Genomic DNA, 24,541 nt, shown 5'->3' with positions numbered 1-24,541 from the left:
CCCATGGATCCTGCTTCACTGACAAATAGAGGGAGTCCAGGAAAGGAGAGGTTTATGGGAAACAGGACAGGAGGAAGCGAGGGAGGGAGGGAGAAAGGGAGGACACCAGCTTTATTACTTTTTATTAAGGGAGTAAATTTACTTGTCATCTCAGACTCTCTGCACTAGTGGAAGTCCATCAGAAGTCACAGGACTATGTATTGTTTCCATTCAACATCCTGTTTTATATTTCAGATCCACACTTCCTCCACTTCCCTGAATTTTAATTTTAAAGCCCTCCTGATCACATCAAACAAGCTCTCTAAACTGAGTGACATAGATTTGAGCCTTAACAAGGTACCCTGAGTTTATTAGTCAGGATACCAAGACCAGGGGAAGTGACATTGCAGGTGCATTCAGATCATATTGATGAGGGAGCATAAGGCAAGCTGACACCCTGCACCCCCCCTCCCCCACCCCACCTCAGGTGGGGTATGTGTGATATTTCTCAGGCACTTCTGGCTGCCCAAGAACAAAGGAAAGGGGAAACAGATGGTTAGCGGATAGAAATTATAGTCGTGCAGGACAGGAGTTTACAAATGTCTTAGTAAGTTTACAAATGTCTTAGTAAATTGTAATAAAAAGGCAATCTTATCAGTAGCCTAATCTCCAGAAACCTGTGGACTCAGTTTCCTGGAGCCCTAATATTACCCTTCCCTCCCTCGTGATGTGGGGAACAAAGGCAAGAAGGAAATGGCAGGTAAAATTACATTTCTTTATAATCTGCAGCCCCTTAACAAGTACTTGAGGCAAATACAGAGTGTACCATTTCTCCAGGAACCCCCTATTGTCATAATGTTAATGCCTTACTAGAGGGAAAACAACCTTCACTTGACAATAGCAAGGCCTCAGGTATCTTAGGCATCCTCTTTAGCATATCAAAGTCCCTCTGGAGGCCTCCCCCCAACTCCATAGTATATAACCAGTCACTCTGCACAACCCCAGTGCAGCATTTACTGTCCAAGGGTTCTGTCCCTGTGCTTTCATAGGATCACCTTTTTGCACCAAAGACCCCTCAAGAATTCCTTCTTGGCAGTCAGCTCCAGACCCCCATGACCCCCAAACCCTATCAGTATGAAAGAACAGAAGTGAGTAGTCTGGAAACTTGTGAGAGACCCCTCACCCTGTCACACTGCCTGCTGCAGTTATAGGGCACAGTCCTGTCTGTCACAAGCTTTCCTAGTGCTCATTGTCAGAGTCACTTTCTCAGCCCAGGCCAGCCCAGTGCTCTCTCTCCATTATCCCCTGCAGGAGTCTGGTGGCCTGGGAGATTGCAGGACTACTTTCCTTGTTTTGTTAAAAAGTTAATTTTCCCAAACAGGCATGATTTATTCTAAAAATTGTATCTGTAGTCACCGCAGTGAAACAGGAGTGCATCAGACTGCATTTTCCAAACAAGGCACAAAATCTTCCATCTCATAGGCTCCTTTCCAATGTGGCTCTGACGTGCCTGTCCTCAAGGAGTGCAGGCTGTGTCCTCACTTGTGGTATTGGTGGGCCTGTGACATGCCCGTAATCAATAGCACCCAGCAGAAGTGATGCTGCATGAGCTTTGAGGGAAGGCTAGAGGGGGTGATGCAACTGTTACCTTGTATACTGAGTCACCACGTAAAAATGCCACCTACTCTGAGGCCACCATGCCGCGAGTGAGAACGCCAGGCCTCACGGAGAGGCCATATGTAGGTGCTCTAGTTGGAAGCTGCCATGGAAGCGAATGAACCCTTGGATGACTCTAGATTACCACCTTCAAACCGTCCTCAGTCTTCTAGTCATCCACCTGGGGGCCCAAATACTGTGAAGTGCAGTGTGTCCTGTGTCCTGTCCAAATTTCTAGCCTGCAGATTCCAAGAGCATCATATACTGGTTGTTTCTTGCCCCTCACTTGGGAGTGGTTTGTTATGCAGCCACAGTAAACAGAAAAATGAAATGATAAAAATAGCAAATACTAGAAACTTCAAGGGTTTTTTTTTTTTTTTTTTTTTTAAGTTTTAAGTTTTACTTATTAGAGAGAGAGAGAGAGAGAGCACACAGGTTGGAGAGGGGCAGAGAAAGGGAGAGACAGAATCCCAAGCAGGCTCCAAGCTGTCAGCACAGAGCCTGATCTGGAACTTGAACTCACGAGCTGTGAGATCTGAGATCGGGACCTGAGCCGAGATCAAGAGTTGGACGCTTCACCAACTGCACCACTCAGGTGCCCCTGGAAACTGCCAGGTGTAAGGAATCACATAAATTGTGTCATTGTGTCTGGTTTGTAGTTGATGACTTTTTTCTTATGATCTTTAGAGCTCAGCAGCACTTCCCTCTCCCCCCCCCTCCCATCCTCCCCGCCCCCCTCCGCCAAATGGAGCTCATGAATTTTTTTTTTTTTTCTTTCTGAGCTCAGCTTTAGCAAGAGTTGTGTGCTCTACTCCCTTCCTCCATAATTACCTCATTTCCAGGCAGGATAGCTTGAAAACATGCCCAACGCAGAGGAGAAGGTACACTTTATTTTAAGGCTTCAATTTATATTTCTGAGAACCCCCATGTTATCACTGGGCCTTTGCCCAGCCCACAGGTGATTCCACCTCACAACCTTAACCTAGTCCTCAGCGCAGACGTACTCCTCTTCAGGCGGAAGTCCGTCACAGCACTAGACTTCCAGACTACACCCACACTATGCATTGCTCGCTGAGTGTCAGCACTGTGCACCTGTAAGATCCGTGTCTAGCTCCCCTTTTCTGGGTGATTTGCAGAGAGCTCAACCAGGCCTGGGCATTGTGCTCTGTTGGAAGGCTAAGATATGTTCGGATTTCCAAGCGTACCGATTACACAAGCATGTCTTTTGGCAGGTTTCTGAATACCTCTTGTTTCTAAGAGTTAATTTCCTCCTTAGAAACGATGAGAGATAAATTTCTCTCCAAAATGCCACGGAAAGTTTTGCCTTGTATTTCCTTCTGAATCAACACAATTTCCATCTTCTCCTTGACAGATTGCTGGCTGTAAGAATTTTTCCTTTAATGATAGCAAGGAGTCAAAATGTTTCCTTCTAAGAGTTTGGCATGTGTTTAAGTCAGGTTTCCTACTAGGTGAGTTGGTACTAAATGATAGTGTGAATTCCTGCTGCTACCCTCTTCTGGCTGGCTCACTTAATTTTGCCTAAGGAAGTTGTCTTCCTAATTTGTAAACTTACTTTGTCTACAACTAATTGGAAACCAAATTATTGTTTCCATTTTTGTTTATCTTAAATTAAAGCTTAAAAGTGGCATGCAGTTAAGATATTTTAGATTTGTTGAAAGCATTGTTGACATTGTATAAAACGATATTTGGTAAAGGTTTGTTTTGTTTTGTTTTGTTTTTTGTTTTTTGTTTTTGGTAACTGATAAGTTTTTACTAATTTATAATTAGTAAGAGAGACTGTCTAGATGTTGGGCAGCTCTATGATTTGGGTCTATAAACGGCAATAATTAAATTCAGTACCCTTGGTTTATGTTAAGGCATTTGGATTTTCTTGGTGAAAGTCATTCCCCCTACCTTCCCAGCCTACTGATTTCTGGATCTTCAGCTCCCTGTGCAGTCTGAAGAAGGTATTGCAGTCAGAACTGTGTACTGATGAGAGAAACCTCTGGTAGTAATAAAAGTTATCCAAAGTTATCAAAGGTTAACTTTGAAAATAATAATAATAGAAAATAAATAAAGCAAAGTGGAAAATAATCAACACTGGGATTCTTCTCTGCTAAATACTGTGGGATAATAACGACTCCATTCATATTTCTAAAGTTGTCTTCACTCGTGGATTACTTACACACAGTAATCTCAGTATACCCTAGTCACCTGACCCACCATATTTTACCTTGAATCTTATTTTCTCATGTCAATGCATAAAATCAAGAAACATGCCCACACAAAACCAGTTCTCAAAATATTGAAGAGTCCCATGAGTCTTCACAAAAGATGTTTTTAGGCTTACAAGGAAGAATATACATTGCATATCACACATCAAAAATATCCAGAAATCTACAGTGATTATTATTGTTGCATATGGTTAAGATTCACTCAGATTTGCTTACCTATTATAACCTTCTTTTTGCCCTTCACTCCTTTACACACATCTCTTTCGCTACTAGGATTTCCTCTAGTGAGGACCTGCTGCTGGCTAACTCTCTCGTCTGAAAATTGCCCTGTTTCACTCCAATGCCTAAAGAATATATTTGCTAGCAACAATATTCCTTTAGATGTTGAGTAAATCCGTACAATATCTTTTAGCTTCCATTGTCACTACTAAGAAGTTAGATGTCAGGGAAACCTATCTTTTTCTGATCTGCTTGTGAGTTTCTCTTTATGGGTCTGTGTTGTTCCCTTTATCATGGGTTGGTTTCATTATGTTTCTTTAACTGATACGACTTATCATTCTGGAAAGTCCTTAGCCATCACATCCTCACAAATTGTGCCCCACTCTCTTTCTGTTTTCCTTCTTCAACTTTAATTGAGGATGTTAGACCTTGATCCACTATCTTCCATTCTCTTCTAGTCTTGCTGTTTTTTCCCCATCTCTTTATTTCTCTGTGCTGCATTAATTCTTCTAATCTAATTAACTCATTGTCAACTGCTTCTAATCTGTTGCTGAATACATATATTGAAAAGGTTATTTTATTGTCTCATTTCCAGAAGTTATATTTTATTACTTTCTAACCTGTTTATTTTTCATACTTTTCTGTTCCCCAGAGACATTTTCAAGCTCACTTTTAGTTTTTTTCAACATACTACTTGTGGCTGTGTCATAATTTGTGTGTGATTCTAATATTGGAAACTTGATTGTTTCCTTCTTGTTATGTCTTTTTTCCTATTGTTGGTTGTCAGGTTGTCATGTTTTTTTGTGTGTGTGTTTAGGCTTGATTTGTTTTGTGCTTTTTTTTTTTTCCCCATTCTATATAATGCTCATTGTCCTTAGAACATTGTTTGTAGACAATGTTCTTTTGGAACTAGGGCAGAGAAATATTTGTACTTGGTTCTTCCTGGTTCTTGGGGACATTAAAATTCTGGACCATCTTGAAGTAAGTTCAGCAAGTGAGGGCCCATGTACCAATTAGACAATTTAAAGTTGGGCTAAGAATGTAAAAAAAAAAAAAAATTGGTCACAACTTTTCAGGGACAGATTTTTTTAAATCCTGCTTTGCTCAGTGCCAAGGTGACTTCGATTTTGTCTCTTGGGGGCAAGGAGTGGTGGGTTGGGAGCTCTGATGCACACTGATGTTGAGGTATAGGTAGTTGGGACTCCCAGTTTAATATGAACAGGGTCTCCTGTAAAATTCCTCCCCATGGCTGGGGCCGGGGTCTTACTTATGACACCTACATCCAGAGAAGCCACTAAAAGCAAGGCCAGGCATACCTGGATTGGGAAATGACTTCAGGAAAAAGAGGTTTTGCCACCCTAGTTTTCTGCCTCCCATTCTGGGTTCCTGCTTTCCCTTAAAATTTTGCTTGGCAGTTCCTTCCTGTCTTTTCAGCTACTTGATGCCTTTAGGATATTTGCATCCTTTATCCCTCTTTTTGGATTGTTTTTAGTGGAAGGACAGATCTGAATGAAACAACACTCCACTACTGCAAACGAAAGTTTCTTTTTGGAATATCGATTGCATCTCTTCCTTTTTCTCTGTTTTTACCATCGCTTGCTCTGAACTTGGCTCCCATCATCACTTGCCAGGACTCTGCAGTGGTCTTGTAGCAGGTTTCTTGCACAGACTGTTATGACACTGAGGCTTTCTTTCCAGGAAGCAACTTTATTTGTGCCAGCACTGGCTCAGTTGGGTTTGTACCCGAAAAACTGAGCCCCGGATGCCACGTGGCGTAGTCTTTTATGCATTTTCTACTTCTTTGTCTCCTATATATGGGTAATGTATAGACATACGGTCTGATTGGGTGGTCTCGTGTTACAAGGTCGTGAGGGATGTCACTTACACACATAGCGAGGTTGTCTTCCCTTATCCTGAGGTCTTTTCTCACCAGATTCCTTAGGGAGGGGACCCTACAGCAGTTTCTCTTCTGCCCTTTATCTTATCTATTTCCTTCTGTACACAGAAGCCTGAATCAGCCTTTAAAGTGCACGCTGAAGCACTTTTACTCCCCCAACTCTTCAGTTTCTCTTCTGGCACAGTACAGTAAGGTAGCCTCCAGACACATGTGGCTACTGAACACTTGAAAAGTGGCCAGGGTAGCTGGGGAACTAAATTTTTAATTGTATTTAATAGTAGTGAATTGATATTGAAACATAAAAACTGAATCAATGTAAAATAGTTGTTTGTTAAACACAGCTTTAGTACTGAATAGGTCATATGTCAGTTAATTGTTGAAAATTAAACATCCAAGTTGAAATGCATTATAAGCGTAAAGTAAAATTTAAGTCTGTAAGGATATAGACAAAATTTCAAAAACTTATCACAAGAAAACATATAATAATTTTTATATTGGTTATCATTTGAGATTATAATATTTTGGATATGGTAGGTTAGCTAAAATATAGTATTGATATTAATTTTACCAACTTTTTTTTTACCTTTTAAAATATGACTACTAGAAAATTTTAAATTATAAATGCCCATCACATTACATTCCTATTGCCTGCACTCGTTTTTCCATTATTTTAAGGATAAGGCCAAAATCCCAATCTTTCTGCAAGACCTAGCATGATCTGACCCCAGAATATTTTAATTTCAATTTATCTTTATTTGACACCATGCTTTCCTTCACCTGTTCTTTCTGACACTAGCTTTTAGTTCCTGCAAAGAACTTTGGTCACAAGCATGGTGTGAAGGTGCACACATGAGTTTTGTCCTTCCACAGTGTCAACTTTAGTCAATCATAAAGCAAAGTTAACCACAGTTATAAAACATGTTCAGGATTCCAAACTCAATGACGTTTCACCATATGATTAAAGTTGGCTTCTTATATGGCACACAGAGCAGGACAGAAGACAACAAGCAAACAAGATAGCAGAAGATAACAAGATAACAGAAGGGTGTAGGAAGTGAACAAACTAAATGCAGAGTTGGTCTGTGGGCACACAGTTGAGATAAAGCCTCAGTCTGGTCCAGGTCAACTCTTGGCACTTAGTGCTTATTACGTTCAAGCGGGGAAGGATCTCGGTTTTGTTCGGAGATCAATCTGGCAGAGCCTTCAGTGGCAGCTGCCTTTTCTTCGTGGTCAGGCATAGAGGTCATGTTGGAAGAGTCTGATAATTTGCTGCAAAAGTCTCCCCCCCCCCCTTACTTTTTTCTTTTCGTTTTAAGTTTCTTTACTTATTTTGAGAGGGAGTGAGAGAGAGGACAAGTGGAGGAGGGGCAGAGAGAGAGAGAGAGAGAGAGAGAGAGAGAGAGAGAGAATCCCACTCGGGCTCCATGCTGACAGCCCAGATGTGGGGCTCGGTCTCACAAACTGTGAGATCATGATCTCAGCTGAAATCAAGAGTTGGATGCTTAACCCACTGAGCTACCCAGGTGCCCCTGAGCCCTCTCCTTTTTAAATGGATTTAATGGTTCTTGGGCCCCTGCAGACCTCCTCTGGTCCTGCTTGTTATCAGTTCTGGGCTGTCAGGACTGATGCTGGTTGGGACAATATCTCGTAGCTGTGGTACCTTCGACTACTTGCGTCATGCTTTGATGCAGTCTCCTGCTTGACATGAGAGAATCCATTTTGCTCTCTACAACTTCCTCTATTTCAAGGCTTGTTTATGCACTATTTCTTCTGTTTCAGACATTCTTTCCCATTCACCCTCTGCCTGGTTCACACCTACTTATGCTTCAGATTTAAGTAAGCCCTGGTTTCATCCAGACACATAGAACTGCTTACACCTTACCAACAATGCTACTAAATCTGGAGAAAGAAGAAGGTGCTAGAGCAGTCACAGCAACAGAAGAGACCAACAAGAGACATCAAGGAAAAGGACTAAGAAATGGCAGGGTATAGGTATGATCAGAGACAGAAGGAGGTGTCCAGGATGTATATAAGATTTCAAAGCTGGTTAAAAAAAATCATGACACCCCTGGCAAAGATTTGTCACTTGAAAGGCTGAATCAAGTTCTGCTTGATGGGTTGATTGATTTTCAAAGTAAATGGGCACACGGAGGAAGGATGATGAGCTTGCTTTGAGATATGTCATGCTTAAGGTGATGGTAAGACATTTAGTGGAAATTCGTGGCTTTGAAAGTTGGAATTACACGAAAAATTTACTGCCTGGTGGTCGTGGCCATCAGATGTATGGTTTGATTATGCATCGACAATGCTTTGTTGTAGGTGTCAGTAATTGAGCACCTGTTGTGTTACTTTCCTGAGTGGGACCATATGAATATTACTAAAGTAATGTGAAAATATTATAGTAATTCAGGGGCTGTGGTTTTATAGCGCTTGATCCAAAGCAAGGATTTGCTGAGTTTTCATTTGCGTAGAGGCTACTTCTCAGTATAAAATCTAAATCCCTACCCCTGCAAACTTTAAAAAGCAAGTTTCCTTAGGTTTTCCAAACTAATGCTTATGACGCAAAATTATGATGAGTGCAAATGAGTCAAAGGCAGATGTTCTATTTCTCTAGAGACTCACTTAGATTTAAAAGAAAAAGGTGCTTGACCAAAATGTTTTGTGTTTTGCTGAACAACAACCTTAGAAACACTGGATGATGGCTAGCCAGGCAGTAAATGAACTTGCGCTTGGCCATCTGGGCAGAAGCTGCAGTCCTTGGTGTCATTTTCCTGCTCTTCTAGGAAGCCACATGGAGGGAAAAAGAGGAGATGTAACTTAGATGTGTTCTTAGATCCTCTGTGTCATTAGCTTTCAGGAACTGCCCTTCTTAGCCAAAATGTGCACACGTTAGACCTAGAAGTAAGAGTGCATACGTGGTTCTCTTACCTTACCAGATCACTGTTAATTGAGGAGGAGGTTCTCTACTTGGTATTTTCTGAACACTGTTCAGAGTCAGTTGCCAAAATATATTTCCTAGTAATTTGTTCTTTTTTATGATTTTTTTTCCTCTTTTAAAATTCTCATCGTGTTCATGTGTTGTTGTCTTAATTTCATTGAATTGTCTTATTATGTTTTCTTATAGTTTACTTAGCTTCCTTAAAACAGATATTTTGGGGGCATCTAGGTGGTCCAGTTGGTTGAGTGTCTGACTCTTGATTTCACGTCATGATTCCAGGGTCGTGGGATGGAGGCCTGTGTGGGGGCTCAGTGATAAGCATGGAGCCTGCTTAATATTCTCTCTCTCTTTCCTTCTGTCCCTCTTCCCTGCTCACACTCTCTAAATAAATAACAAATTAATTTAAAAAATATATTCTGAATTGTTTTTATCAGGCAAATCACAGGTCTGCATTTCTTTAGGGTCAGTTACTGGGAAATTATTTTTTCTTTTGGTAATGTCATGTTTCCTTGATATTTTGTGCTCCTTGAAGCTTGGCATTGCTGCAGGAATTATGTGAAGAAGTTATTTATTCACTTTCTCCAGTATTTACTGACTGGTTTCAGGAGAGAAACACCTTCCATCAGCCCTGGCGGGGATTCTGAGGCTTTCTCAGACCTCCTGTGCATACACCTGCTCCACACTTCTTGCTCCCTCTCTTGGCAAAAGTTTTAATTGTGTATGCCTTCTCTAGGTCTGCAAAGTCAGGCCAGGTGCTGACCACCTAACATTGGCTTTGCCTGGGGCAGTGTTTAAGGCTCAGGTCGTGTGCTTTCTCCCAGTCCCATAGAATCAGCCACCTTGCTGGAGGAGCTCACGAATCAACAGCAGAGGCTCACCCTTTCTGCTTTCAGCAGTGCACGCAAGGAGCTGGCCAGAGTGGGTGAAGGTGTAGCTGTGAGACACCCTGAGCACTAGGGGCACCCGTGGCTACTTGGGGTGATCTGCGGGTGAAGCATTCCCAGCATCTCATGGGAGGGGTTCTTAATGGAATCTGTGAGGTGATCCGTATAATCTGCCTCCCTTTAATCCCCCACCCCCCAGCCAAAACCCTATGTGGCATTCTCCTAGTCCCTGCCTACCCCCAGGCTCCTCTGCTCCCTAGTTGTGCAGGACACCTCAGTGTTCTGGATGGGATGGGAAAGAAGTGGGTCTGCGAGGCGGCATTCCTTGCAGCTGGGGAAGCCAGGCACGCAATCTTATGCTCTCATTTTCCCTTACCGGAAAAATCACAGCCCTAGGAGATCTCTCTTAGCACTGAGCTGTGCTGCCTTGTGGAAGGGGTGATGTGAGCACAGTGAAATGTTCTTACCCTCTTCAGTGCATCCAGTTCTGGATCTCTTTGCTCAGTGGTGTGCTGGAAATTCCCCACTGAATTCCTGGACTTTCACAAAGGCCCTCTTGTCTGTGTGTGACTGTCTAAGCCAGTGTTCTTTGTGGGAAAGACAGTAGAAAACTTTTATTTTACCATGATGTTGATGTCACTCCTGCATTGCCTGATTTAACTGTCTTCTGTGTGTGTGTTTGTGTGTGTGCGTGCGTCCTTGTGGGTGCTCACCACGCATGTTCCTCTTTTGTGAATGCGTGTGTTTCCTTATATTTCTAATGGTCTTTTATCTTTTACTTCCTGATTTTTTAAAAGTTTTTTGTAAACCCCAGAAGCCTGATCTTCATTAGTTATATGTGTTGCAAATATTGTGGTTTGCCTTATGACTTTTGAAAGCAGAAGTTCTTAATTTTCGTATAGTCAAAGTATCTGCCATTTCTTTTGCAAAAGGCTGTGTTTGGGGAAGTCTTACATAAGATATTATTTCATAATCATAGTTGATAAGTATATTTTCCTGCATTTTCTTCTGAAATTGTTGTTTTGTCTTTCACATGTTAGTCCTTAATTCACATATAATTGTTATCTATATGTAATATGACAAAGGAAATAAATTCAGTGTCCCTTCTTTGAAGAATCACTAATCTGCAATATTAGCACTGTTTTATAACAGATTTTCTTAAATGACTGGCTCTGTTTCCAGGTTTCCTACTCTTTGTCATTGTTTACCTTTCCCAACAGAGATATCATTTGTCTTCAGAACTATAGCTTCATAGTATCTCTTTCAGGTGAAGAAAACCCCTGTCTCTTGCCCTTCTTTCCCAGAGGTGCCTGTACTATTTCCAACATTTTGTCTTTCATGTAAACAATCAGCTTTTCAAACTGCTCTGAAAAAAATCTCTGTTAAAGTTTTTGCTCGGGGCGCCTGGGTGGCGCAGTCGGTTAAATGTCCAACTTCAGCTCAGGTCACGATCTTGCGGTCCATGAGTTCGAGCCCCGCGTCAGGCTCTGGGCTGATGGCTCAGAGCCTGGAGCCTGCTTCCGATTCTGTGTCTCCTTCTCTCTCTGCCCCTCCCCCCCTCATGCTTTGTGTCTCTCTGTCTCAAAAATAAATAAACGTTAAAAAAAAATTAAAGTTTTTGCTAGGGCATCTGGGTGGCTCAGTCAATTGAGTGTGCCATTTCGGCTCAGGTCACGATCTCATGGTTCATAAGTTCAAGCCCTGCATCAGCTCACTGCTGTCAGCTCAGACCCCGCTTCGGATCCTCTGTCCCCCTTACTCTCTCTGACCCTCTCCCACTCATTCTCTCTGTCTCTCTCTCTCTCAAAAATAAACATTAAAAAAATTTGCTCCTGTTGCGTTACATCTGTATATTAATTTGGAGAAAATTTACATGATTTTGATATTATATCCAGTCTTTCTGCCTTATGATCAAGGCAGATGGACAATCAGAGAATACCACAGAAACGCTAAGTAAGGTAGTCGGACAAGGTACTGGAAATCATGCCTTCATATTATTGGATGTGAACTAAAACTTATCCAGATAGATAACTCTTTTTTAGATACACTTCTTCTCTTTGATACTGATACTGAGTTTTTTGTCCATCAGTACAGACAAATTTTTTCTTGAATTTCTTAAATTTTCTTTAATTTCGTTCAAAATAAGAGACTTTGATATCTTCTTTTTTTTTCACAGTTACTTTATTTTTTGTTTCTAGTGAACATGGTATCTTTTGATTTTTAACTAACTCCTGTTTGTTACTGGTTTATAGAAAAAATTTTTATTAATTAATTCTAATTATTAATTCTAATAGTTCTAATGATTATCTGCAGATTATCTGGGTCTTCTATGTGAAAATCATATTATTTGAGAATTATTTTGTTCCTTCATGTATAATACTTATAACTTTTATTTCTTTAAATACATATATTTTTCTTATTCTTCTGGCTAAAATTTCTAACACCGTATTGTTGAATGGATGTGTTGATCCTTGTTTTGTTCCACATTTTCAAATACTTATTTTTAATCTTTCAAGTATAAAATGTATACTTGAAATGGCTTTCTGTGGATTCTTTTTATCATTTCAAAATTGTTCCTCTTATTCCTAATTGGCTAATTTTTTTATTTGTTACAATCATAAATGGACATTTTTACATCTATTGACTTTTTTTACACTAAAATTATTTTATATCTATTGACTAATGATTTTACTTTAGAAGATAAAATATTAAATTATTGCTAGTCATTACTGTTTCAGAGAAAATTTGTACATAATGCTTAGCATTTTTGTGGGAATAGGGCACCAGATGGGAAAGACATGGAAACAGGGCCCAATAAAAGGCCAGCACATGGAACATTGTCACAGAAGAGTAGAGAGAATGTGACACCACTCAGGAGCATTGGGAAATCCTGGGACCAAAGGAATATCTGAACTACCTGAGCCCATGAGCCTTCAGAGAACATAGAGATAGAGGAACAGAGACTAGGTATGATGGTAGAAAAGATAACTGATGGTATAGAGATGACATTATTTGGGTCTCATAAAAAAGATGTGGATTTTTTTTTGTTTTTGTTTTGCTGTGTTGTTTTGTTTTTTCTCAAAGAGAAACAAAGAAACATAGACAGGATCCAGGTAAAAGAAACATACCGGCTCACAGAGGAGCCCCATTATGTGAAGAAGAGAGAACAATCTTCAAAAGTTAATGAAAAGAAATTTAGTACAAATGTGAGGACACCCTTCTTTATATACAAGTTAATAAACTAGTGGAATAAGTTATCCCCAAGCAGTGGCTTAGAGCCAAAAATAGCTGCACAGATTAATGAATGCAGCTTAACATGGAGCTAAATGAGCCTATATCTGACCTGGTGTGGCAATCCCTGGGCAAGAGCCTCTCCGCTCCTCCATCTTTGTTTGCCTATATAGAACTTCGCTTGAGCATTGACAACTTGAGTTTTCCTCTCTTGTGAAAGCCTGGACAGAGGTGATTCTTTTTCTCTGCTTTTCTCCTTTCTACTTCCTATATTCTCTCAAATATCATGTCTGTTTAAAATATTAATTTTTCAAAGATGGCCTTGATCTCTTCTTTTGTAGTTATTAAGTCCAGAAAAGGGAAGCACCACAAATAGAAAAGGGCAGCATTTGGAATAGTTTAAAAGTTTGGCCAGTGCCAGTGAGGGGGCTACAGAAGAGAACATTCCATCCCCCTCTTGCTGCTGCCTTCCTTCCAGGTTTCCGTGCAGATCAGATAGAGGGGGTGGCCCCAAGAGAGCAGCAGGACCCGTGCACATGTAACCAATTGCTTTTTTTGCCTGTAGTAAAGTTCACATTTTGATTGCTTCTCCAGATTATGTTGATCCAGACATATTTTATGCAGTCATCCGGATCTTTCTCTCTGGGTAAGTACAGTTCAACTGCTTTCCTACATGAGACCTCTGTAGCATATTCCAAATTTATGAGGCAGAAGCTTCCTATAGTAATAAACACACTAAGAAACCTTGCTAACAAAGTGATCATTTGGATCCATTCTTGGATAAAAGAGGTGGGGTACCATCTGCAGGACAAATGAATATTTAAGGTCAGAATAATTGTCCTTAGGCCACCATATTACATTCATTTGTATTCACTTAGAATCCCATATTGATGGCAGAAAAAAAAAGCCCACTATGTAACCACAATGCTCTCTCATTTATATCCATTCTCTTCCCCTGTTACTAAGGCTGATGGGAGCATAGAAAGTAACTTGCAAGCCTTCTTCTAATGTTCTTGGAAGAGTTACCCCAAGTCATTTGTTCATATTTGTGGGTCTCTTCTTTTGTCACATGGACTGTAATTTTTCCAGATAAAGAACTCTACCCTTAGATACATTTCTTCCTTTAGATATACTAATTATACCTTGACATGTTTTAATCAAATTGCTTTCCCATTCACATTAACTGAGAGAAATTAAGTTTGTCTACTTTTTTAATAGTGAAAAGTAGAGGTAGTGAATGGATGAGGTGAAAAATTTGACATAGGGCTCACCTAGTGTTCCATCTTGATACCCAGGAGGTGCCGAATTGCTATAGACAGAAAGAATATGAAGTTGCACCTGGAAGGGACATGGGTGCAAGAAGGGAGTGACAACATGAACCCAGTGTTTTTTCTAGATTGAGTGGATCTGGACAGTCCAAGGGGACGCCAGCCTGGGTGGGCATTCCTCACTCTAGGGAGTAGAGAGGGGAAGCAGGAGGGTCTCTAGAGAATAACTTGAGGTTAATGGGTTCCTGGTTTATGAGGAAACAAGAAAAATGGTGAAGAGTGTGGAATGGAATTGGGAGTGTTTCTCAGAATTCAGACTTTTGCTGTATACCCATTCGATCCCAAAATCCTCCCCAGAGAGGTTATCTGTGCTCAGAACTCTTCTCGTTGTGTGCACATTTTACATATAATCAGGGTTAAGACAAAGATCTGATTGTGCAATAGTGATTCTAGTAACAAATGTAAAACAAAATATGCAGATATGTTTTGGTAAAATTAGAGGAAAAAAAGTCTTTTAAACATTTTAAATACATTGGGGTTTACGAAGTACCTAATTCTGGAAAATCTCTTTGTGTTTCACTTTGCTCTCTAAATGTGTATTAGTCTTCCATTGTTACATAACAAATCACAAACATAACAGAAAACCATAACAAAAAACTGCTGTTTTAACAAATTAAAACAGCAGTTTTAAACAACATACATTTATTATCTTACACTTCTGTAGACCAGAAGGCCAGGCAAACTCAGCTTGGTTCTCTGCTTAGGGTCTCAAAATGCTGAGGTCAAGCTATCTGCTCGGCTGAGCTATTATCAGGAGAACCTGAGGAATCATTCACTTCCAAACTCGTTCAGGTTTTTGGTAGAATCCAAGTCTTCATGGTTTTGGAACTGAGGTCTCTGTTTCCTTGCTGGCTGTCAGATAGGATCTGCTCTCAGCTTAGACTTCCTGCAATCCTTATCACACGGTATCCTCCAATGCAGCAATGATACTTCCAATCCTTCTAGTACTTAAATCTCTCTGATTTCTCCTTCTGCAACTAGCCAGAGAAAACCTCTGCCAAGGTCTTATGTTACTAGATTCAGCTCACCTAGACAATGTAGAGTAACTCCCTATGTTAAAGTCAACTGATTAGTAACCTTAATTATATTTGCAACGTCTTTTTTGCCTTGCTGTATATCATATTGACAGGTATTGATAGCTTATAATATGAACAGTTCTAGGAATGAGAATGGAAATCTTGGGACTATCTTTTTCAATTTCTGCCTATCATGATTAAATGGTCACTAGAGGGTGATTATGTTTTCATTAAAATAAGTTCTGGGTCAGTGATGCATTTTATCTGTGATCTACATAAACGCCTCCCGTCGGTCTGAGCCTCAAAAATATTTCTCATGTAGTGCAACTAAGTGACCAGCACCAAATCTTAAATATATTGAAAGTGTTGATGGCCAAAATCATCTGGATTTTTGAGAGTTCCCAATGGGATTGTCTTGGAAAATTGAAATCTCCTCCTATGTTCTTGATGTGTCCCATGTTTGATTTATTGTTTTCATTTACTTTTTAAAAACATTTTTATTTAGGCGTTTCATCATTTGTAGATTAAACTTATTCTTTCCATTTCCCACTCACATTAAATTTCACATGGAAGTTAGCCCCTGTGGAAAAATGTCATTTCTTTCTTTTTTTCTTCTGTTTATATTTCTTGGATTTCCTAAAAATAGGCTATGAGAAAGACTAAAAATAACCTTGCCTACAGAGATTTGAAAGGAAAGTAATTGCTTTCCTTTGCAATCATTAGTTTGGGCCTGAGAGTGTATGGGACTGCTCAGAGAAACCCTATTTCCCTCCCTCAGACCAATTGTATCACAGGTGGAGAATATGGCTTTTGAAAGTAGATCCCCTTGTTTTATCTTTTTTGACTTACATTCTGGTGTCTTCTCTGTCACATTCAATGTGGCTTTAACACATCCGCTTCATGTTGGGGCACCAAAAAAATATTGATGTCTCCTGGCCATTTGAGCATCTGATGGTTCTTTAAAGCTGGCGGGTCCTTTCCAGAAAAACATTTGGGCTTATATATTCTAGATATATAACACAGAATTATAGAATAATAGTTTTTTCATTCATTCATTCATTCATTAATCAACTATTTAGTGAGTGCTTACCATATGCCAGGCACAGTTCCTGGTGCAGGGAATGTTGCAATAAAACAAAACAGCAACTTTATTCTTGTGGAGCTTACATTTTAATGGCGGGAATCAGATCATGCATAAATAAATATAATTTAAAAAGTATTATACAATATATGTTACAACAATAAGTGATACGGGAAAATGTAAAGTAGGATACAGGGCATCATGGAGTATTAGGGAGAGGTGGTGTAAGTTTCTTACCTATTTATTATGGTCTGGGAATGCCATACTTCGTTTGTGCAGATAACTGAAGGCAGTGAGGACTAAGCTACCTGGATACTTGTTACAAGCAAAAGGAATAAAAATTGCAATGGTCCTGACATTGGAGCATGCTTGTCATGGAGGAATTGTTGCAAGGAAGATAGCAGCACTGGAATGCAGTGTGTATGGGGGAGAATGAGAAAGATACAAGTGACAGCAGAAGACCAGATCATGTCAGGGCTTGTTGGCTACTTTCTGAGAGACAAGGGCAGCAGAGGCAAGTCTGGAGACAAATGAAATGATCTGTCTTAATTCAACTCATCGCTCTATTTTCTAACGTGGAAAATAGATAATTGAAGAGCAAGAATGGAAGCCAGGAAAACGTTCAAGAAGCTATGCCCACAATCAGGGTGATGGCTTGGACTAGGGTGGTGGCCGAAGAGGCATTGAGTAATGTTCAGTTCTGGAAATGACTGAAGGTAGAGTTGATGGGATCTGCTATTGGTTTGCAGGAGGAAGGAAGAAAATGGGATCAGTTGAAGATGACTCTAGGGTTTTGGCCCAATCCACTGAAAGAATAGAGCTGCCATTTTCTCTGATGGGGAAGACTGTAGGAGGAAGAAATTTGGCAAAAGGGAGGGGATATCTGGAGCTCAGTTTGGGACATGTCCATTTCTGTGGAGATATCTGTAAGTTGGCAGTTTAATATATGAGTCTGGAACGTAGGGGAATGGTCCAGGTAGAAGTGTACATTTTTAAAGACTCCTAATATAGTTGGTTTTTAAATCAGTGAAGTAGATAAGAGCACTTGGGAAGTGAGAGTAGCAAGAATCCCATAAACTGAGCTCTGAGAAAGTCCAACACCAAAGTGGTCATGGTGAGGAGGGACTGTTGAAAGAGACCAAAGTGACCATCTGAGATCATCCATAACATGGCAGAGACAACCCTGAACCAGTGTGACCACTGCCTCTCTTCCACTTACTCACGCTTTCAATATTTCTTCCCTATTTCCAAATATTTCTAAAATGCTGTTTAGAAATTTCATTGGAGCAGTGTCCTGAACTCTGACAAGTCACGAAAATTCTCTGGAACCCATTTAATTATGCAGCAGCTTTAGGAAGTAGGTGCAAATTAGGACTAAGTCTCAGGAAGGTGTGTACAAATGTACAAAATAATGAATGGAGGGAGCGGGATTCCAACTCACTCTAAATAATGTAAAATGGCTAATATTTAGCAAATGCTTAATATGTTCCAGGCACTGAGCAGGTATTATTTTAATTAGCTCCCACGAGAACTCAATAAGGTAGATCCTAATATCACTTGGGTGAGGAACTAGAGGCTCAGAGAGGTTAATTAACCAAGGCTCACAGTTAATAAATATCAAAGTTGAGATTAAATTTTCTATCTGCCTGAAATAGAGCCCTCTCACCCAACAGCTACCTCATGTTCTCCTCTTATGATCAGACTCCTTCCTTTGCTCTCCCCCTGCTCTGCTGTCTATGCCTCATCTGTTTCCAGAGTGATGTCACCCCACCTAAAAAGGCCATTTTGATGTTCATCCAGTGGAAACCGTAGAACGGCTGACCAAACCATTCTCCAATGCAAACAACGCAGCTCCTTATAGCATTTCCTACCATAAGGAAGTATTTGACAAAGGTCATGAACAGCCAGCTGAGCAGTCTGGCTACAGCTTTTTTATGTGTGTGATGCATTTTCCTTCTCTTGAGCAAAATGACTTTTAGAATTATAGGAAGAAGATGAGACATCTTCCACTGTAAGCCTGTTATTTAAACTGTTCACAGCAGGGACAGTGGCTCATTCCTGGCAATAAGAGAAAAAAAGATTCTATTCCTTAGTAAAAGTGGAAATCCATATGTGGGGGTCTTGAGAAAATGAAGATAGAAAAGTACAAGTTTGGGATTTAAGTTCTCGTTTTCCCATTTTTGAACAGTGTGGCCCTGGAGAATTAACTGCTCAGAGCCTTTGTTTGCTTATCTGTAAAATGGGTTTTTAGACACCTGCCTTCATCTACTCAAAAGAGGTCAAGTTAGAAAATGAAGGTGAGGGGCACCTGGGTGGCTCAGTCGGTTGTCCAACTTTGGCTCAGGTCTTGATCTCACAATTTGTGAGTTCGAGCCCCGCTATGCTGACAGCTCAGAGCCTGGAGCCTGCTTCAGATTCTGTGTGTTCCTCTCTTTCTCTATTCCCTTCCCCTGCCTGTGCTCTCTCTCTTTCTCCCAAAAATAAATAAGTAAACATTAAAAAAAGAAAATGAATGTGAACAGAGTTTATAGACTAACACATTGGAAGTACAATAACGTGTTCTTGGTGCCATTGTTTATCTTATGGAGTCAGCACATACATTCTGTAATTGTTTAAGACTCTATAAAAAATGTGACAGGGAAATGAGTAAAATAGTTGGAGGTAGAACTAGGGGTTTTCAGTCACAAAAAGGCAAAGAAATGGAATCAGGGAGACAGAAGGGGAGAAAGGAGATAAGAGAGGAGAGGAAGCGGGGAAAACCCACTTCATCTGAGCAAGACCAGAGCCTCAATTCCAGTCCATCTACCTGTCCCTCTGGTAACCTGCAAGATTGTATTGTGTTCTCTTTGTTGCTGCCCTCATTATCAACACGTGCTGTCAAGAATGTATTTGACAAAGGTATTCCCACAAAGTCATGCATTATTTAACACTGGTAGTTCAACATGACAACTGTTAAAACTGTTACAGGGAAAAGCAAAGGGGCGTGTGTGTGTGTGTGTGTGTGTGTGTGTGTGTGTGTACTTACTTACAAAGCTCTACTTGTGGAGTTAAAGGTATCAGGTGATTAAGGTTGAGATGAGCAGAAGGAGTGAAGATTATTCCAGAACCCCTAAATTATTCCTATTGAGCAGCACTGATGTCATCTTTATGACTGAATTTTTCTAATAAATATGTCATAGGATCAATGTCAAGGATTCCTTTACTCTTCTGGAATAATCCTCCAACTGGGGAAAGGAAGGGCTGTATTCAATGGCCTGTTATGAAGTTGAAGTATGCTTAAGTATATATTCTACAAAGATACCCAGTCTTTTGCTCTAAAAACACCGTTGCAATTGTGTTTGCTTTCTTACTCACTGTTGCTGTATCAGAAAATATGCTCTTAACTCCTAGCACCCACTTCTTCTCTTTGACTTTTATTCTTGCTTAGATGGAAGGATAACCCAGCAATGCCAGTGGGGCTGATCTATGAAGGAGTCTCCCCAGAGCCCCTGAAATACTCTGGGGGGAGTGCAGCTCAGAGCACAGTGCTTCATGCCTTTGATGAGTTCTTAGGCATTTGTCACAGCAAGGAAAGTGGTAAGTCAGACATTTTCTTTTTCTTTCTGTTCCTTAACAGGGAGGAAGAACAGAGATGTCTTTACCAATTGATAAGACCAAGTGTAAATTAAAATGTCATGAAGTCTATACTTCTCTAAGTCAACCAGGAGGCTGTGTGCCTGCCAGATGTTATTGTGTCAAGTCAGTTAATATTTGATCTCAGCAGGATATTGGGTTTCCATTTCCATATCTTAAAACATAGCCATATATCCAACTGTTCCCCATAGTTTTGTTTGGATCCTAGGCAATAGCCTGCTTTGTCTAAAATGGGGGAGAGATCCGGAGTTTGAAGACTGTGGAATTAAGTTACAAAGTCTGGATATGGCTGATGATGGGTCTGAGCTCCTCACCAAAGCCCTTCCCCGTAAAAATGCTGCAACTTCAAGTCAAGTCTATTTAGACCAGAAGATAGGCCTACCAGTTTAGAAGCTTGAAATTGTTCATTTCCTTACCTGCCAGCATCAAGCCGATGTTTAACAGCTGCAAAAAGGCACTTCAGAGTATGGCATTTTCAAGTTGGATTTAGGGGAAAAAATGACTAGAATTTGGTGTGCAGTCAAACAGCGTCCAGTCTCATCCACAAAAGTCACTTATCAAGAACTATGATGATATTAAACACATAATGAATTTCCTATAAAAGATCAATCTATCTGTATTTCCTATAAATATCTATTGATTTGATTTTTAAACAACTTGACTTCAAGAGGCTATAATTACAAAAACAGTTGCTAATTCTTTTTTTTTTTATTAAAAAAAATTTTTTTACATTTATTTATTTTTGAGAGACAGAGAGAGAGCACAAGTGGGAGAGGGGCAAAGAGAGAATGAGACACAGAATCCGAAGCAGGCTCCAGGCTCTGACCTGTCAGCACAGAGCCCGACACAGGGCTCCAACCACAAACCGTGAGATCATGACCTGAGCCGAAGTCGGACGCTTAACTGACTGAGCCACCCAGGCGCCCCAACAGTTGCTCACTCTTTATTTTCTTGCCCTTATCAATTCTATTAATTTCCCCTTCCTTAGCACTCTCCAAACAAAGCAAAATTCAGGAGAGTATTTAGCAAATCGGTTTAAGGGTTTATGCCTTACATTTGTAGATATCTCTCATGACGATAGTCTCATCAAGATACTTTGCCTACCTTGGGTATATGATACATATTTACACATTGACTGGTAGATATGGTTCCAACTCAGTTATCTGAGATGTACTTGCTTCTTTTTTCCTTCCCCATCAATATTCAGGAATGTAGTATTTGTAGTCTACAAGCAAAAGAGCCAGCAGAGTGGATTGGAAAGTTAGATGACAGCAAGTTTTCATTGCACTGATGTCTGGAAAACCAGACAGGCTCTCGCATCTTTCCATGTGGAGCTATGACATAGTTCTGGTTTGTTTCTTTCAGCTGATTTTCTGCACAGGATGAGGGAGTACATGCCCCCTTCCCACAAGGCCTTTATAGAAGAAATTCACTCAACTCCTTCACTGAGAGACCACATTCTGTCCTCTGGAAATGGCCAACTTCTGACAGCCTATAACCAGTGTGTGGAGGCCCTGGCGGAGCTACGCAGCTATCACATCACTGTGGTGACCAAATACCTCATCACAGCAGCCACCAAAGCAAAGGGCAGGAGGCCAAACTATGTCCCTGGGCCACCACTAGCCTTAGAAGAGAGGGGCACAGGTGGGACTGTAGTTCTGAGCTTCCTGAAGAGTGTCAGGGATAAGACCTTAGAGGCAATTCTCCACCAAAGTGATTAAGAGACTGCCCTCTTCCCAAGAATGCAAAACCAGAAACTCGGGTTTCCCCTGGCCCTTTCTCCCACTGGAGGGCATGTAGGCCTAGAGAATGAGAATGTCTGGAATTATCTGACAGGAACCTCAGCCCTGTTTATGTTCCTGCTCTACAGAACACCATCTTCTCCCTTGTTGAGAGCTGTTAGTCCTCACAGAGGAGAATTTCCATGGCTAGTCAGAAATTTTCCTTTCCCTATCTAATTACTGGTTAATAGCAAACAGCTTTGGACACTTCCTCATTCAGAACCCCACAGAGGAGCCCGTGTACCCCTATTCTATTTTCAAATAATAGAAAATCAATCTAAATTTCAAAAAACAAACCAAATTGCCTGTGGACAGATCCCCTTTTTGATTTCTTTAAAAAGCAAATTAAATACTCGTGCATGCATTCATTCAGTCAGTCAACGACTTATTACGTTCCTACTGAGCACTGGTTTAGGGATTAGAGCAGAGAATTTTTGTGGTCCCCATCCAGCTTTCCTTTCCCTGAGTGTGCTGAGTTTGTGGCAGGAGGTTGGAAATGCTCCAGTGGCGATGTGGAGGAAAGAGGAGGCTCACATAAGACTTGGAAGTCACCAGTGTAACAATGAATAGTTAACGATGTGGGAACGAACGGATGAGGCTCTTTGGCATGGTTCATCAATTTGCAAATTCTGTTTTAGTTTCATTCTTTATTTTTGGAAGAATGATTCTTTCTTCTTACACCGAAAGTTTATAGTTGTAAAATGAATTAATTGACCCATTGGAAGTAAATGATGGAAACAGGAATAAATAGTAAACTCACATGTTTAGTTTACAAATAAATGTAACTTTTTATTGATTTATTTTCTATCTCAAGATCTCATTTTATCTGATAGCAAAAGCTAGAAAACTTTAATCTTGCCAATTTAAGATAAACTCCATTAATTTAGGCCTGCCCCTCTCCCCCTCCCCCCCCCCCAACCCCACACTGTGCGTACATACATATATCTGAGACAGTATCTACATTCCACAGGGCCAATCTAGAATCATGGCCTCAAGGAGAAGGACCTGATCATCAGGAACAGCTCTGCCCAAGTTAGCATCTGCTGAACAGTTCCCCTCCCCATATTAGTACTGGTCAAATGGAGCTTGCAGCTTGTTTAATCCTTTCAAACAAGCCTTTCAGATTACTCAGCCTTCAAAGTCTTGTCATATCACTTGGAAAAACATCTGACCACTTCCAACATTGCCCAGGCCCTTAAACCCCACTTTTACTGTATATATAGTGGGGGGGGGGGGAGGAAGAGAAATTTTAAGAAATTGGCTTATGTGATTATAGAGGTTGGAAATTCCAAAATCTGCAGGGTAGACCAGCAGCCTGGAGACTCAGGGAATCACCATCTAAAGACTGACTGCTGGTAGAATTCCTTTCTGCTCAGTGAAGGTCAGTCTTTGTTCTATTCAGGCCCTCAACTGATTGGGTGAGGCCCACTCACATTATGGACAGCAATCTGCTTTACTCAAAGTCCATTAATTTAAATGTTCGCCTCATCCAAACAAAATACCCTCACAAAACCGTACAAAATAATGTGTGACCAAATATCTGGGTATCATGGACCAGCCAAGATGACATAGAATTAGCTATCACAAGCCTCCTTTACAAGAAACTGAATTAGGGTAAAGTTATGGTATCTGATACACACCCTCCCCACATTTCTATTAGAGAAGAATCCTCTTTTGTAATGATGGGCAGGAGGTACAAAAATGATGTATAGTTTCTCCCCAGGAGATGCTGGGAAGGGATACAGGCAGTACACTGGATGGAAACCCCTGGAGAGAAGGATGGAATACTGCCCACAAAAATCTGACTATATTGACAGCTAAAGGCTCTTTATACCAGGTGATCTGTGTAGAATGAAACCATTGTCTCTTTTAATACAAATAACAACCCGCTGTTTCGAGGTTGACTTTATAGGGCTAATCTTCACCTGGGAAGGGGGCAAAGCCTTAAAGTCTTAAACCTTGTACATAAGAGTCACCTTCACCTAACCCCCCCCCCCCCACACACACACCTAAGCCTTCTGGTGATAAGGGGACACTGATTCTTTTTTATCCTGTGCCCAAGTGCAGTTAGGATTAGTTTAGTCATTTTTAGAAGACATTAGAAAGGACTCAGGGATGATTTTAAAAGCAAGCCAACAAAAATCATAAAGGAACACCAGTTAGATGGCATGAGCAACATTCAGTCTTCATGCTGTGGGGCACAGAGACCCTATACTTTCCTTAGACTGCATGCAGGTGAACAGGATCCCCAAACTCTCAATTTACAGAGTGTCCAGCAAAGACAGTCTCAGAGACTGAGTTTTTCTTCCCTTGTTGTTAGTCTGAAATTTGTTTTTTGTTGTTTCAACACAATCTATATAGGGTTAAAATAAAAATAAAACTAAACACCAACCATAAAGAAATGCTTGAAACCTGTGAGATCCTATCCAATTTAAGATCTGGTATATAAAACTTGCAGTACCTGAAAGCAATTATTTCTTCCACAACAGTGAATTTCACCCACCAAATTCTGTCTTGCATTTTCTTATGCACAGATGTCCTATTTGCTTTGCTAATGGAAGAAACACTCTTCTCTTTCTTTGTTCACTTAACAGTAAACTTAATAAAGAAGTCGGATATCATTGCTTTCTGAAATGCAATTGCTAGTTAATTTTTGCAGTTTAG

General features: G+C 40.4%; 1 protein-coding gene across 2 annotated transcripts in view; it reads left to right on the top strand.

Annotated features, from left to right (window-relative positions):
* IDO2 (indoleamine 2,3-dioxygenase 2) overlaps positions 1-22,677 on the top strand; it is a 73,773-nt gene extending 51,096 nt beyond the window's left edge. For both annotated transcript variants that reach the window (XM_045055526.1, XM_023252573.2), the window contains 3 exons: positions 13,633-13,684; positions 19,891-20,039; positions 21,462-22,677. In XM_045055526.1, coding sequence (XP_044911461.1) covers positions 13,633-13,684; positions 19,891-20,039; positions 21,462-21,817 — 557 coding nt within the window. In that variant the 3' untranslated portion in view covers positions 21,818-22,677. The remainder of the gene's footprint in view (positions 1-13,632; positions 13,685-19,890; positions 20,040-21,461) is intronic.
* Positions 22,678-24,541: the final 1,864 nt, after the last annotated feature.

Source organism: Felis catus, chromosome B1 (genome assembly GCF_018350175.1).
Source record: "Felis catus isolate Fca126 chromosome B1, F.catus_Fca126_mat1.0, whole genome shotgun sequence".
Lineage (NCBI taxonomy): Eukaryota > Metazoa > Chordata > Mammalia > Carnivora > Felidae > Felis > Felis catus.
This window is presented reverse-complemented; position numbering and strand designations above follow the sequence as displayed.